The sequence below is a fragment of the Schistocerca cancellata genome, chromosome 2 (assembly GCF_023864275.1).
Source record: "Schistocerca cancellata isolate TAMUIC-IGC-003103 chromosome 2, iqSchCanc2.1, whole genome shotgun sequence".
NCBI classification, from domain to species: Eukaryota; Metazoa; Arthropoda; class Insecta; order Orthoptera; family Acrididae; genus Schistocerca; species Schistocerca cancellata.
In genome coordinates, this window is record NC_064627.1 from 1,149,234,279 (window position 1) to 1,149,251,685 (window position 17,407).

The 17,407-nt window shown below is 42.2% G+C and overlaps 1 protein-coding gene across 1 annotated transcript in view; it reads right to left on the reverse strand.

Annotated features, from left to right (window-relative positions):
- Positions 1–11,401, reverse strand: part of LOC126163186 (ATP-binding cassette sub-family C member 4-like) — a 275,451-nt gene extending 264,050 nt beyond the window's left edge. The window contains exon 1 of the mRNA XM_049920137.1: positions 11,280–11,401. Within this exon, the coding sequence (XP_049776094.1) occupies positions 11,280–11,353 (74 nt within the window). The 5' untranslated portion in view covers positions 11,354–11,401. The remainder of the gene's footprint in view (positions 1–11,279) is intronic.
- Positions 11,402–17,407: the final 6,006 nt, after the last annotated feature.

Here is a 17,407-nt window from a genome sequence, read left to right on the forward strand (position 1 = left end):
TAAACATGCTGAAGTTACGCAAGCAGCTAATTTTTATTATTTATAAAATGCAATTTATATTGTGCAAGGATATGAAATTCACAATGGACTAACATTGAATGACATGTGGTACTGATTATGTGCTAAACAGAGAGCCAAACATGCAGAATAACAAAGAAAAGTCATCGTCTCCCAGTTGCACTCTTACAGATTCATTTATATCTCATTCTCTTACATATTCATGTATGTTTCATTCACATCAATGCTACCAATACCCCAACCTTCTGCTACGCTCATTTGTTTAGTGTATCAAAACTGCTGAACCGAATTTTTGATGGAGTGCAACTCTACTGTTGCAGTAATCCTTCTCGAAAATTCAAACGTCATCATTACCTATTGTAGGATCTATTTCAGTGGTTAGACACGTTAGAAGTTGTTTCAATAATAAAAAAAAAATATCCTAATTCACACGCCAAAGTAGCTTCGGGTGTACTTGAAGGCTATGTCGTACGAGTATTAAAATTCACAACGTATATACACTGGGGTGACAAAAGTCACGAGACACCTCGTAATGTAGTGCCGCATCTCCTTTTGTCTGGTGTAGCGCAGCAACTCGACGTGGCATGGACTCAGCAAGTCGTCGGAGGTCCCCTGACTCCGTAGCCGTCCATAATTGCAAAAGTGTTGCCACCAGTGCAGGATTTTGTACACGAACTGACCTCTCGTTTAGGTCACGAAAACTCTCGATGGGATCCATATCGGGCGATCTGGGTGGCCAAATCATTTGCTCGAATTGTCCAGAATGTTCTTCAGACCAATCGTGAACAACTGTGGCCCTGTGTCATGATCATCCATTAAAATTTCCATCGTTGTTTGGTAACTTGAAGCCTCCAAGTAGCCGAACATATGAGTAATCATTTCCTGTCACTGTTTGGTTCAGTTGGATGGTTCAAATGGTTCAAATGGCTCTGAGCAATATGGGACTTAACATCTGAGATCATCAGTCCCTTAGACCGTAGCGGTCGCGCGGTTCCAGACTGAAGCGCCCAGAACAGCTCATCCACACTGGCCGGCTGGTGCAGTTGGACCAGAAGACCCAGTCCGTTGCGTGTAGAACACCACACCATTACCGAGCCACCGCCAGCGTACACATTGTCTCGTTGACAGCATGGGTCTGTGGTTTCGTGTGGTCTGCATCACATTCGAACCCCACCGTCAGCTCTTACCAGCTGAAACCGGGACTCGTCTAACCAGGCCCCGGTTTTCTGGTCGTCTGCGGTCCAACCACTACGGTCACAAGCCCAGGATAGGCGCTGCTGGCGATGTCGAGTTGTTAGCAAAAGCGCTCGCGTCGGTCGTCACCTGCCGTGGCCCATTAACGCCAAATTTCGCTGCGCTGTCCTATCAGATACGTTCACCGTACGTTCCGCATTAATCTCAGCGGTTATTTCATGTAGTGTTGCTAGTCTGTTAGCCACGACAACCGTGTGCAAAAACCGCTGCTTTCAGTCGTTGCGTTGTCCGTGTTGAGAGGTAACGCCTGAAATTTGTGTTCTCGGCGCCCTCTTGACGCTGTGGATCTCTGAATACTGCGTTCCCTTACGATTCCCATCTATACGTCCCATACGTATAGATAGATCCAACTATCATTCTGCGTTAAAAGTCTGCGCGGCCATTATCACGTCGGAAACCTTTTCAGAAGAAACGTAAAACTTTGAACATAGCCGCTAAGGTTCAGTGACCGTGTCAGAATTATATTAGAACAAATCAGCCCTCGGTCACAAATATTGAACAAAATAGTCAACGTATGTATTGCCAGCTCGTGGTGTCAGAGGGCCCAAATATTTCGGCGATCTATTGTGTCGCCAGCATCAGAGGCGCTGATGAACTGACCAGGCTGCGACGGTAATTTATGCTGCACGTAATTAATATTTGTCACTCTGACAGGACGATCGACTTTGTTAATTATCTACATTTTCAGTGTATAATTAATTCACACATTTACTTATTTTTTAAGTACAAAGACAAAAAAATGATGCACCATGAAGGAATTATCCGTGTGCGACGGAACTCGGTACGTGTGATGCACTTGTACAGACAAACAAATGATTCCAATTTCAGAAAGATTGGATGATTTATTGAAGAGAAAGAGCTTTACAGATTGAGCAAGTCAAGAATGCGTTGGTCGTGTTTCGCCTGTACGCAAGCAATTATTTTCGCCTTGGCATTGATTGACAGAGCTGTTGGATATCCTTCCGACAGATATGGTCTCACATTTCGCCCAGTTGGTGCATTACATCGTCAAAATCCCCAAAAAGGCTGCAGGGTCCTGTCCTAATGCTGCAAACGTTCTCAGTTCGGAAGAAATCTGGCGACCTCCCTGGCAAAGGTAGGGTTCGGCAAGCACGAAGACAGGCAGTAGGGACTGTCTGACATTATCTTGCTGAAATCTAAGCTGAGAATGCCCCTGATGTAGGCAACCTGCACTAACAAAATTGACTGAAACTAACTCTGTCCCACTACTGTCGAGCCGTAAGACGGGTGGGCAACAGTCGGGCTGGTATCCCACATCTGTCCGGAGCGACTCCAGACACTTCTTCCGCCTGGAATCTCATTGAATGGCGGAGAATTGTCTTCAGTGACGAGTCTGTCCGCAAACTGAGCCCCGATGACCAGTGAAGACTTGTCTGGAGACACCCTGGACCCTGGTTAGTGGTGGGATACGAACCTGTCACTCACCAACCATTAGTGGTGATCTGGGATGCCATTTCTTTTGTTAGCAGGACCCCTTTGGTTGTCATCTGCGGCACCCTTACAGCACAGCGGTATGTCGGTGATACGGTATTCTGTGCTCCATTTTATTGCCCTTCGTGGCAAGCCATCCTGGACTCACATTTCAGGAAGATAATGCCCACTCGACAACAGCGAGAGATTCTACTGCTTGTTTTTGTGTTTGTCAAATCTTATCTTGGCCGGCAACACTGCCGGATCTCTCCCCGACTGAGAATGTCGGAGCATTATAGACAGGGCCGTCCAACCAGCTCAAGATTTTGAGGATCTAACACACCAAGTGGACATAATTCGGCACTATACCCTACAGGAAAACGTCCAACAACTCTGCCATTCCATCCCAAGTCGAATAACAACATTCATAAGGGCCAGAGGTGAACTAATGCGTTATTGACTTGCTCAGTTTGTGAAGCTCTTTGTCTTGAATAAAACACCCAATTTTTCTGGAACTGTAATCGTTTGTTGGTCTGTACATGTTCATCACATCTTCCAATTTCTGTCCCATTCACATCTTTTTTATTATTTTTTTTAGTGTACAAATGCTAAAATGAAATAGGAGTACTCGAATGCATGAACTTGTATTTGTCAATGTACTTTGCGTTGTACTAGTGTCTAATATTAATATTACATTCTGTGGTTTGTGTAAACGAAGTGCTATACTCGTTAGGACAAAAGTAATATGTATATCATCAAAAGAACTAGGAGGCAATTGAGAAAGGAAAGATGGAGAGAGACGTGGAAGTGTGTTAAGGGGAGAACAGTTTATATACTGAGAATAGAAAAAGTGTTTTCAATCAAGGTTTAGATTGTGTCGTATGGAAAGGAGGCGAAACAGGTACTGTAATGACAAGAAGTTAAAGTGAAGTGGTTTTTAAAGAAACTGGAGACGCAACGAAAAATGCTGTCTTGGTGGAACATGTTGGCGAGCTTGTAACTGAACATCCATCACGAGAAGTATTCAGAAACAGTGAAGCCAAATCAAGAAAAAAGATAACGAATCTATTGATGGAAGAAAAAGCGAAATTAATTTTGGGTCAGTATTTCAAGACAGGATGAGAACCCACCAGGGTAGCCGAGAGCGCTAACGTGCTGCTTCCTGGACTCGGGTAGGCGCGCCGGCCCCGGATCGAATCTGCCCGGCGGATTAACGACGAGGGCCGGTATGCCGGCTAGCCTGGATGTGGTTTTTAGGCGGTTTTCCACATCCAACTAGGTGAATACTGGGCTGGTTCCCATGCTTCGCCTCAGTTACACGGCTCGCGGACATCTGAACACATTCGCACTATTCCATGCCGTGCGGGATTAGCCGGATGGTCTAAGGCGCTGCAGTCACGGACTGTGCGGCTGGTCCTGGCGGAGGTTCGAGTCCTCCCTCGGGCGTGGGTGTGTGTGTTTGTCCTTAGGATAATTTAGGTTAAGTAGTGTGTAGGCTTAGGGACTGATGACCTTAGCAGTTGTGTAGACTTAGGGACTGATGGCCTTAGCACTTAAGTCCCATAAGATTTCACAGACATTTGAACATTTGAACTATTCCATGGATTACACTCGACACTGACAGTTGGCGTACACTGATTCCGTCCCGGGAGGTAGGGGGGGGGGGTGGCGGCAGGAAGGGCATCCGGCCACCCCTTAAACACTAACATGCCAAATCCGATTAACGATGGCTGACCCTGGGTAACTGCGGGACAAGGCTCAAGCGATAGAAAAATTTCAAGACAAGATGAGAAGAGACGAAGAAACAAGAATCGTTTTATATGGATGGCAGATGAGTTAAGTTGAAGAATTTAGTAACTAACTGGGCTTTCAATTAATAGTGCTCGGAAGAAGGTGAATGAACTATGTTTTACGGAGCCTTCAGTTATGAGAACTATATTGTCTGGCGAGGTGGAAGACGTGTTTGGTCTGTTAGTGCAGACAGACAGTGGCATAAAAGCTAATGGCTTTTCAGAATATCCAAGTACTATAACGACTTTCTTTTGGTATACATTACTGGGAAGTTTTAACAATTTGAATACGTGTGTATGTGGAAATTTTAAATAAACTTGCATCGCACCAGTTAAACATACGTAATCGTGTGGGTGCGCATTGTTGCCGTAAACAGGTTGTGTTTTGAATAAATATCACCTCTAAATCCCATCTAGAAGTTTTCCCTGTAGAGGTTTCATCATTTACTGTCGTTGTTTTCTGCAGTTGCGTGGTGAAGAATAATAATTTCATTGAATTTATCACATACGAAGCAGAGCGGATACCGTCTTGCCACCGTCTTAGATCCACAGCGGCGAGGCGGACCGGAGATTTCATAGCCCAGATCATCAGTCTGTGGTAGGAGAGTCGCCGACGTACATCTTTGCAGCCTTCAGATTCAAAATAATCAATATTTGCCACAACATAATAGGGCACAAACTCAAATATGTCTGTGCAGATTAGCCAATTAATAAAATATCAGAAACGATTGTTAGAGCAGAAATTAAATAACGAAAGTTAAATTAAGCTCGTATTGCGAAAACTGTAGAAAGTGAATTCAAGTTATCTGTATTCAGCATAGCTGTCACTGTGCACGAAACAACAGTGATTTATCTCGCAGTTATTTGACATGTGGGTTCTGTGTATGCACCCTGCGGGAAAAAGATAGTACACCTGTTTAGAGATTTGCAATTCACTCAAGATTTATTGTTACAACAGTGCAGGTCGGAGAGTGGCACGAGTCACTTCCTACGTGTGCTGCATTGGAGACAAGCATGAAGTGAACGAGAGTTCTAGTTTATCGCACTCCAGACCGTAAGACATGGGGTGGAGTCAGTGTGTCTTGGACGAATGGTGCGCCCTATGAGACAGTGCCAGGTGTAAACGATCATCACTTTCGTGCCGGCGGAACCTTCTTTCGTCACTGAAGACCACGGCGCGCCGCTCCATCTCCCAAGCGATCCTCTGACAGCACCAGTCGAACCGTGCACGAGTGGAAGGCTGGCTGGAGGCGTGCGTGCCATCCCATAGTCCCACTGTTTGCATGTTGTCAGCGGAGAGGTGCGAGGTAGTCAAAGTATCAGAAAAGTTTTACTTGTCAGTGCATTTTGGTGTTAGTTGAAGAGGCGTGAGGAAGGTTACAGTGGCGTGATGTGAGTCAGACGAGTAGCAAAGAGCAGGTGTTAATCCGATCCAGTAAGATATTGCGAAGAGACAGCAAAGGGTTGACAAGACGGTAAGGAGTGAGAACACACGTTCGTTGTAATTATAACCGTCTTAAGAGGGTCACGTACCGCCGAAGTATTGTGCCGGTTGAAGGCCACAAGTACTTAATATGGCTGCGAACTGCTGTATTTCACGGAGTATAGGATGCACTTTTTTCTTCGGAAAATTCCCTCCAAAATTCTGGTGCCTCTTTTGCTCGAAATTAATATAAAAATTCCAGTGTTTTGTTTAAAATTCCCACCAGTCTTAAAAATGGCCATATATTCGATGCCGCGGGGAACCTACTCTGTCTGGCGACGCCGGATTCTACTGGCAGCAGCAGAGGACTGATGCGACGAACGGGCCTACGAGCTGCGGGGACTGACGAGCTCTGTGACGCCGTCTCCCTCCCGCCCGTGCTGTGATGCGTCACTGCGGTCTTCGTGGCCAGTCAACTTGAGTGGAAAGTCACTTGTGTTATCGCCAACACTGCAGAATTCTTGTCAGTGGCTATTTTCGTAAATGTAAAAAAAATAAAAGGCATTCGTATGATGCAAGCTATAAATTAAAAGTAATAGCATATGCAGAGGAACGCGAAAACAGACCAGGTAAGCGGCATTTCGGCCCTCCAACAACTGAAAAACACCATTCGCGATTGACGGACTAGTGAAGAAGAACTGAAAAAAAATAGACGACTAAATGTGCAAATAGACGACTCAATGCAAAATGGCCAAAACTAGAAGATGACGAATTGAAATGGACTGAAAGACACCTTCAAAATGGCACTGGAATTAATACAAAAATGATTCAAGTACACGCTCGTAAGCTAGTGCCGTAGTGGAACTTAACAGATTTTAAGGGTGGAGTTGTTTGGTGCTGTAGGTTTATGAAGCGTCTTGGACTTAGCATGCGAACCAAAACCAAAATATCTCAGAGAATGCCGCAAGCATGTGAAGAGGAAATCTTATCGTTCCCTCGCTTTATTACTCAACATCGAAGAAAACAAGTATGGTACTAAATGAAATAGTGAATTTGTACGAAACTCCTCTTACATGCCGGCCTGCGTGGCCCAGCGGTTCCAGGCGCTACAGTCTGGAACCGCGCGACCACTACGGTTGCAGGTTCGAATCCTGCCTAGGGCATGGATGTGTGTGATGTCCTTAGGTTAGTTAGGTTTAAGTAGTTCTAAGTTCTAGGGGACTGATGAACTCAGCAGTTAAGTCCCATAGTGCTCAGAGCCATTTGAAACCATATTGAATACTCTTACATTTGATGTGCCAAGAAACAGAACTCTTGCCATGAAAAGTGCTGAAACTGTTAACTATAAAAACAAGTAGACATAAAAAAATTCGATACGCTGTTGTCCTTTCATGTTGTGCTGACAGTACTAAACTTAATCCAATGATCATTTTCAAGAGCAAAACGGTGCCAAACCTTCTGAAATACCGCCATGTGTTGGTGCTGTCCACGTACATGACAAGGGTTGGGTGGACGAGGCTGCTATGAAATTACGGATTAACAGAGTGTAGGAGAGAAGGAGGGTTGCTTCATTGGAGAAGAGCTCTCTTCTTGTGCTGGATCAGTTTAGGAGTTATTTGAAAAATTCTTAGAAAAAGAAACTGAGACAAGCTTGCAGTTATTCCGGGAGGACCTACTTCACAACGGCAATCTGCAATGTCTTGATAAAATAAACCATTTGAAGTGTATATCAAAGAGGAATGGAGCAAATGGATAATGCATGAAACCCAACATGAATACACAGTGGGTGTAACAGTCGAGGTCTAGAGTGAGAGAAGACATTATTGTGCAATCTTTCAAGAAGTGCGGCACAAGTAACGCTCTCGATGGCAGTGGAGACCATCTTATATATGTAGAGGACAACGATGACGACAAAGAGGAAGAAGAAGAAGGAAAAGAAGGAGAAAGTTTAGATGACGGTTTTCAGGGATTTTAAAGGTCAGTTCCGTTTAATGAATTAAGAATTTTTTTAGTCTGTCTTTGCATTCTAATAATAAAAATGGTAAAAATGTTATTTTTTAAAAGAACTGCTTAGCAATTAACGTGTATCTTGTAGTCCGCAGCGTCTTATAGTCTAAAATACGGTATTTTGTCATCAGATAAGCTGGGGGGGACTGGAGAGCCACAACAAGGCACAGATGTGCATTAGATGACTGCCTTGAGTGTGGTAGCCAATGCCAGCCCGTCTATTCTATTCCTGTCCTGGCAGTCTTTCACTGGCGTTATAGGCTAACAGAATTCACTCGTTTTCTCGTGTGCGCGTGCAGTCATTCTGATCTACACGATTATTCAATGTGTTTCAGGTCCACCGTAGTGACGCATATAATCCACTAATTTTGTGTCTTAAATGGTTTCGTGAATGCGTCCGATTTGAATGAATGTTGATCGTGTCCAAGGTTGTTCGCATTTTTCCATTTCACACGATTACATTGTTCACTGGGCAAACTGAATCTCTTCGCTGCCGTACGTCCTACGTCCTTGTTTATGAATATGTTTCCTAGTTGTAGTCGTAATCAGCAGGTGAGTAAATAGGCGAAACGGCTGTGACGTTACCAGCAGTTATTGCATTGACTTTCGACGGAAAGGGTCACAGCTGTCATTCTGCTAGTGGCTTAAGTACTGCTACCTTAAAGCAGTTTTGTACTAATGAAAGTGATGTAAAAAACTGCCTTATCACTGCGATATCGCGAGACCATTGGAGCGACGACAGCGGCTTGTTCATGAACTTTCGCGATGAATAATTAGGTTTTCTGAAGATTAAGGTTAATAATTGCAAAAAGCATCAACCATAATATCTCTTAACTAAGATTACTGAAACACAGTCTCAGTAAGAATGCTTAATAAAACCGGATATGGCACCTGATCAGATTTGTTTGCGTTCCAAGGCATTTCACAAGGCAAAAATACTTTCGACAGAGGCACGGGCTGAGAACAGTTGAATTACTCCTATGTGCTAAAAGTTTAATATTACAAACGGATCGCATATGGCTATATGTTTTACCGTAGGTCTCAGTTGTAATTTATGTACATAGTTAAAATTATGTAATTACAGTATTATAAGCCAATTTGGCCGACGTGGTAGTAAATGTTTGTTCGAAGGTGATTGCAAAGTTATGTAATTGTAGTATTATAAGATAATTTTGTCTACATGGTACTAGCTTTTTTTTCGTAGGTGATTTGTTTTTGTAGTATAACGCGCCTAATAGTTTTATTCTGAGAACGCCTGAGTTATGACGTGCAATGAATACTTACATCGGCTTGCTATATGTTACTACGGTGTTTCGAAATACGGCGATTTCTGACGTTCACTGAGTTCATGCAATGTAATTTCGTGTTAGGCAATGAAACAGAAACACGTCAAACACCTTTTGTCATAGCATTATGCATCTTGCCTGGAACTCTAGAACACCTTCCAAAAGTTTCTTTTCTGTCTTGGCATTTGACAGTTGTCAAAAGGTTTATGACATTTATCAAAATGACGATGTGTTGTGTTAGCAGGTAAGAATCTGGACATACCAGGCTGTGACACAGTGAAGAATAGAGTTAACGTCATGTAAATGAATGAAATAATATTTTATTTCATCATATTAAGTTTTGTTTTTGGGTAAGTAACACGAACGAAAAAGTTTTCAGCATGCAAGTGGCAACGAAGCTGTATCTTGAAATTCAAACCACAGGTTGTTTCTACACTTGTCTTTTCACGACCTATAAACATTTCAAAATGACACTGAACTTCAGAAAAAGCTTCAAAATGACACTGAACTTCAGAAAAAGCATTCGATCTCCTAGAATAATCATCCTAGGCATTCGAAGAGAGAATCATTTACTGTGGGAAGAACACACTGATCAACCATTACATTCAAAAAGTTTATATTTTTGTCTCAGTCTGTTGAGAGGCAGTTGTAACTTTGCGTACTTCTGCTCTTTCTTAACTTGTTGAAGAATCAGCAGAAGAAATTTTAACGGGAACTGGCAATGTTTATGGGATAGAGATGTGCTGTAAGAGGACTTTGTACTTTGCAGGTACTCCGTAAGATGCTGGAATCAGTTTGATGACTGACATTGACTACGTAATACCTATCTGTGATTAAATGGACAAAATTAGAGCACTTAATAAATATTATAACTACTATATTTTTTCCATAGACATGTGGTGTAATGTAGTTACAATTTCAGAAGTTATTTAGCTGTAAAAATACAAGTAAATCTTAGATTGTAGTGCAGCTTGATGTTTGTCGAGAGGACAAGCACTTACATTCACGTCACTCGGCTGTTCACATTTGTATCAAGAAAAGTTATAGTGATATTCCCAGCCTAGATCTGAAGCATAAATGCAAGTTCCAAAAAGAACTGTGAGATGTAGTAGTATACGCTGGAGAAAAGGTGTTTGCCAAAAATCTGTGAATATAAAGCGAGAAAATGACTTCTTGTAAGAATGAAGAAAGACCCCTCATTGGTTTAATGTTGCTTTAATCAATCGAACCTTTCGTCGTAAGTTAGATTTTAAAATTAAGTACTGTGAACGGAAGGTTTCCTGTGATTTATTAAAACAGTAACAAAATCAAGTACACTTACATGAAATTACGTTCATGTTAATGTCGCACTGTGCTTGCAGACATTCGTGAAGAAAACATGCCAACATAAGCAGTAATTTCAAATTATTGTCGATCTTTTTAGAATAATTAATCCAGCATACTGAATGAAGAAAATTGACTGTATGTAATTTGTAAGACAAGGCATACAATGAATTTTCACTCCCTGAAGTTGTTAAGCAATGCAGTTTTGCAATGGTAGCCAAAGATACAGAAAGTGGAGTGTCTGTATAAGAAACAGTTATTCTGTTTCACGATATATGTGTTGAATATGTCGTTAGGCCGATGAGAAAAAAAGCGTTTCTATTGTATTTGCTGTACAATCTTATATTTCTATTTGCTAGCTGAAACTGATAGATTACAAAGATATCCAAAGTAGGGCCGAAAGCGGTTGTGTCTGCAGAACACGTGTGTAACACGTGGTAGTTTCTGTCATTGGCAGAATGTCTATTTTTCCTAAATGTGTTGAGAGACAAAGGTGGAGAGAGTTGTAAGCTCTCTGACGAAGACAAAAGTAACATGTTTTACGTTGTTCTGAGTTGCATGTAACCTTCTTATATGTGTTACGTTTGGTTGAACGAATATGTGTGCAGGTACAATGGGATACGTAGATTGCTCAATGACCACAACGGCTTTTGTTTGCGGCTTCGTACTCGTCTACATTCACTGACGCTCGCAGGGTCAGTGGTAATCGGTTAGCGCCGATGTGGACTTACCAGAAGGTGGACTTACCAGAAGGTGAGTACGGAGAGCGGATTGGCCGTGGCGCGCGGGTTCGGGTTGGATTTGCGCCTGGAGGCGTCCATGGCGTCGGTGCCTGACCACGGTCACCGGAGGACTGAGGCGCGAAGCTGGGCAACGTCGCCTAAGGACAGCGTCCCCCCACCACGAGAATCTCTCGCAAGTACGCGTCACGGTTCGCGTGCTGCGAAGAGTTTTTATCTGCTGCCGAATCGTAAACGCGACCTTGCCGGCGGTCGACGATCGACACGTGGGCAACAGTGCGTCGGGCGCTTCCTGCGGAGGTCGCCGTCTTATGCAAACCGAAACTCGCGTCAGTATTTGCCTGCGTCCTGCCAAAAGAGCACGCGGCCTACTGATGGTATTAATTGTTCTCGTCCTCGGTATAACGAGCTGGACGCGCCTGCTCTCTAGTGCAATATCGGTGTTTTATTGCACCGAGTGCGGTGTGGCACAACGTTGCATCACTTAGGAATGGAGGAAGTGTAACGATAGTGATGTTCTGAGTTTATGGAATGGTACAATTAGGTACCCAAATATATTCCAAGAACCTTTTACCTCCCAAGATAATAAAATTCAATTCAGAATAGAGCTCAGAAGTTCATCTATAAATTTCTTGCACCTTAATGTACACATCAACACAAAGAAACACTCGTTTAGCTTTTACGGAAACACAACAGCTGGTGAGAATGTAATTCCCGCAAGCTCCCAGCACTCAAAACAGTCGCAGCGTCCCGTATCAGTCCCATGACCCAAGCTGTCTTTCCAACCGAGCCACAATAAAACTCACCGATTTCAGAAACGGCTGTAGCTACACATCCCACTGAAAAGGAAATGGACAAAATTACCGGCTTCTCTACGCTGGCCAACAGGAAACAACAAGTTGCTACAAAACTTGCCGATATGTTCGCAAATTTTCAGATACCCTAACAGAAAATTTATAGTCTCGCAGCTACAGTTCTGCGCTTTACATTAAAACATAGCTGAATTACTGTTCAGGACTAAACACAGAAAGAAATCTTTGGCACACACTAGTGTGAATGCAATCAATTGAAGCACTGTGGAATAGTATATATTGGTCAATAAGATAGAGCTGTGGCGATTATATTATTTGTACGCGTGAGGAATTGGAGAGTAGTAAAGACAGATGTAACCATCGTGGGACATCTTTTGATTGAAAGCCGCACATTCGATGTAGGCTGTGAGGTTTCACGTACGCTTAAGACAAGCAGAAAGGTGGCACTACTGGAAATACTTGAAACCAGTAAGTACATCACATACTTCGTTTTAGCTGTCCAAGCAGGGCACACAAGCCGTCCCCGCAGTTTGACTTTGGCCAGTACTTCAGGCAAGCTCTCAGGATCGAGTCCCAGTCGGGCACACAGTTTTAATCTGACAGAAAAGTCAACTATTTAAATTTTTTGTGTCTGTTAAATGTCAATTTTACTGTTTATTTGTGAAACGGAATTTATATCTGTTCATATGATGTAATCTGACTGCAGTGAAATGTTTGTGATAAAAATCTGTGTCATGCAATATTTCATCTTGAGCAGTGAATTCCATAGTGTTTATCTTGAGTGTTCCGGTGTAACAGTTATGTCTGAAGCATTATTGCGCCTACACGTGCGTATAATATTCTCTTCGTTATCTATAAGATAATATTGTGCTCTGGTCGGGTGCGTCAGTGTTCCTTAACGCTGATTCGTAGGAAAATGATTAAATGAAAGAAGAGACCCACAATTACTCTGTTTTGCATCGTAGCTTATTATTTCCCCTTTGTTTGATAGCACCGGCTGTCGACATACAAGATTAACATCGATTGCACCACGTTGTTTCACGAACTTCAGCACTTCGCTGAAAAAACTTTTTGGTTAGTTTTTCATGTCAATAGTCACTCCTATCTTACACTCCCAGAACTGGTAATTTCCTCATAACTTTTACATGCTCTCGCATGTCATATATTGTTATTGACGCTGCCACCCGACCCTCGCGGAATACTAGGTGTTTCTCCACTGTGTTGTGACGTCACGCTAGCCTCCGTCCAGCGGGTTAACGTACCTGCATCACACGCTTACGTAAATCTCCCCGGGGGTAGACATCCACAAAACGTTGGCCAAGTGCGAGAGGGACACGCGAACTGAGCGTTGCGTACAAACTTAGTTCATACATCCCGGCAATGGAGAATTACAACGATTTTTATCTGTTATCGATGTGGATACTGGCAAGATGTTGGTCCCGAGAATTCCAAGAATGCTTCAAAATCGATGCAGTAGCTCCTTAGACTAGCCCGACCGTATAAAAAGAAGCGAGCAGAGGACTACAGTTTATATATTTAGAGAGAGAAGATTTAGTGAAATATTTCTTATTTACTTGATAAAACATGACTACTATTTACATTTTCTGTTTCCTTACAGCAATGTTCCTCTATTACACTTTCGACGGATGATCAGTGTAATGTATGTTCAAATGGCGAAAGACTTTTTTTATGTGATATAATTACAATTTAACAAGTCTCAGATATTGTACTTTACTTGTACCGTGAGATCATACATCGTACCGAATTTCATGATTCTAGGTCAAAGGGAAGTATCCTATAGTTTTTGATGAGTGGGTTTGCGAATTTCAAGGTATGTGACATAAACTGCCGAATCATCTCACAGGCTGGAGTTAAAAGCTCAAATTTTTATGTGCCATAAATTGGATCTTGAGTCGCCAAACAGCTCCAGAGAAAAAGAGGGATTAAAGGACGAACGGACAGGGAGACAGATAAAAAAAATGACAAAATGTTTTTTTTTTCGTTTGACGCAATTACAAATTAACAAGTTTCGGATTTTTCCATTAACTGTAGTGTGAAATACTGCTTCCTGCCCAATTTCGTGATTCTAGGTCAACGAGAAATATGCTATGACTTTTAATGAATGAGTTCACGAGTCTCAAAATATGTGACATAAATGGCCGAATTTTTTCATCATATTGACTTAGAAGCTTAAATTTTTTTCATCACCAACTACCTTAGTACGTGACACAAATTTGAACCTCATACGCCATCCTCTCCCAGAGAAAAAGTGTCTTAACAGATGAACAGACAGACAGACAGATAAATAAAAAATTATATATATATATATATATATATATATATATATATATATATATATATATATATATATATATATATATATATATATAACAAGAATGCATGTAACAAATTAGCCATTTTCGGTTTTTTTTTCTTAACTTTTACGGTGAAACCTTGTTTCTTCCAAAATTTCATGATTCTAGTTCAATGGAAAGCAACACATAGTTATTTATGAGCGAGATTAGGAGTATCAAGGTATGTGACATAAATGGCCGTTTCTTTTGATAACGTTAACATAGAAGCTTACAATATTTGCACCATCGAGGGACTATAGACCTAAGTATGTGACATAAATTTTAACTTTTGATACCACAATCTGTTCCAGAGGAAAAGGCTCTTAACAGAAGGGCAGGCAAACAGACACATGGGAAAAATGATAAAAATTATTTTTTCGTGCTATATGATAACAAATTAACCATTTTTGTATTTTTTCCCTGCACTTGTACTGTAAAACCTTGATACCTGCCAAATTTAAAGATTCCGTCAACGGGACTACAGGTTTTGATAAGTGAGTTCTCGAGTACCATAATATGTGACATAAATAAACGTATCTTTTGTTTATATTAGTAGTGGGACAACCTATCTACCAGCGCATTTTGTTAGTGTACCTACATCAGGGGCAGGTATGCACTCAGGGGCAAATCTATTGTTCTCCTTTGATTTACAGGTCATTTACCTACTGTTTTCCTTTGATTGACAGGTCATTAACCTATTCTTCTGCTAAAAGGGTCCTTCCTTTTGATTGACAGGCCATTAACCTATTGTTCTCCCTCCCCCTCCACCTCCTCCTCTGCAAGTTCAACTCAGCAAACCACCAACCCACTCTCTCCCCCTCTCTGCTACAGGCACACTTTCAGGTCTGAGTTATTGGAATAGCCCCTCTCACTCTTATCAATTAGATTGACTACTTAATTAAATTGATCAATTAATGAACCCCTCCCTGTCTAGTAAAACCCCTCTTCCCCTTCCTCGAGATTGGTGGCAAAAAGAGTCAGTTGGTCGGTCATTTGCAGCGAGTTCGGTTGCAGTATATGGAATACTGTTTAAACAATTTAGACAAGGTATGTAATATTGATTAATGATTTATGAAAGTGTATGGAATATAGTTTATTTATTTAGTTATAGAATTTGTCAGGAAATCGATTGCAGTCTATGGAACAGTGTTTAAACAATTAAGAGAATGTGTGGAATACTGTTTAATTTAAACAATTTATGGGGTTCAAGGCAGTGTATGGAATACATGGAAACTGGTGGCTCTGTGTTGGAAAGGAAGGATCTTTTAACAGGAAATTCAAGGGTATATTGTTTATTTATAAAAAAAATCAGTTTGCAGGGGTTGGAAATCTCTTGCTCATCATTCTCAGCTGTTTGGAAAGATGTAGGTCTTGTAAGAAGTAATTACATGGGGCAAACATGTTGCATAACCTAATGTTCAGCACTGTGCTGTGGGTATCTTAACGTAATGTTCGGCCCTTTGTCAGCACTTAACCTATTGTTCTGTTACGTGGGTTTACATGTCACTTCCATCCCATTAAACTATTGTACTGCATTTGATACCAAATTAAGTTATTAGTTATGTCCTACCAGCATTTTCTGGTACACGTTTCGAATTTCACACGCTTTTGAACGCCATGTCTGGTGAACTCTTCTTTCTCACCTGCCCCCACCCTCTTAAACTATTGACTTGCATTTTACATAAAAATTACACAAATTAATTATGCAAATTAAACTAGTGTTCTGCACTTAACCAGCTGCCCTGTCAATGTCACCCACTTACCCACACCCTCCCCTTAACTACTGTACTGCTAACACCACATTGATATAAAAAATTTATGCAAATTAATTAAGTCGATATCCTTCATATGCATGGGTTGCTTTTTTAAGTGGTAGGGGAAATCGATGGAATATAGTTTGAACGAAAGATCGCTACTAAAAGACACATCCCACCACCCGACACCCGACATTGACACCACCAACTCCGCACATGCTGCAAGGAGTTGGGAAGCAACGGCGGCCCCCGGGAACTGACCAACGCTGGGCCGCGACCATCCACTCTCATGGGGCTGTCACCAGCAGCCAACAGGTGAAAAATGATTCAAATGGCTCTGACCACTACGGGACTTAACATCTGATGTCATGTGTCCCCTAGACTTCGAACTACTTAAACCTAACTAACCTAAGGACGTCACACACATCCATGCCCAAGGCAGGATTCGAACCTGCGACCGTAGCAGCAGCGCGGTTCCGGACTGAAGTGTCTAGAACCACTTGGCCACTGTGGCCGGCTCCAGCAGGTGAAAGTCACATCTACACTACTGGCTATTAAAATTGCTACACCACGAAGATGTCGTGCTACAGACACGAAATTTAAAAGACAGGAAGACGATGCTGTGCTGTGCAAACGATTAACTTTCCAGAGCATTCACACAAGGTTGGCGCCGGTGGCGACACATACAACATGCTGACGTGAGGAAGGTTTCCAACCGATTTTTCATACACAAACAGCAGTTGACTGGCATTGCCTGGTGAAACGTTGTTGTGATGCCTCGTGTAAGGAGGAGAAATGCGTACCATCACGTTTCCGACTTTGATAAAGGTCGGATTGTAGCCTATCGCGATTAAGGTTCATCGTATCGCGACATTGCTGCTCGCGTTGGTCGAGATCCAATGACTGTTAGCAGAATATGAAATCGGTGGGTTCAGGAGGGTAATACGGAACGCCGTGCTGGATCCCAGCGGCCTCGTATCACAAGCAGTCGAGATGACAAGCATCTTATCCGTATGACTGTAACAGATCGTGCAGCCACTTCTTGATCCCTGAGTCAACAGATGGGGACGTCAGCAAGACAACAACCATCTGCACGAACAGTTCGACGACGTTTGCAGCAGCATGGACTATCAGCTCGGAGACCGTGGGTGTGGTTACCCTTGACGCTGCATCACAGACAGGAGCGCCTTCAATGGTGTACTCAACAACGAAATT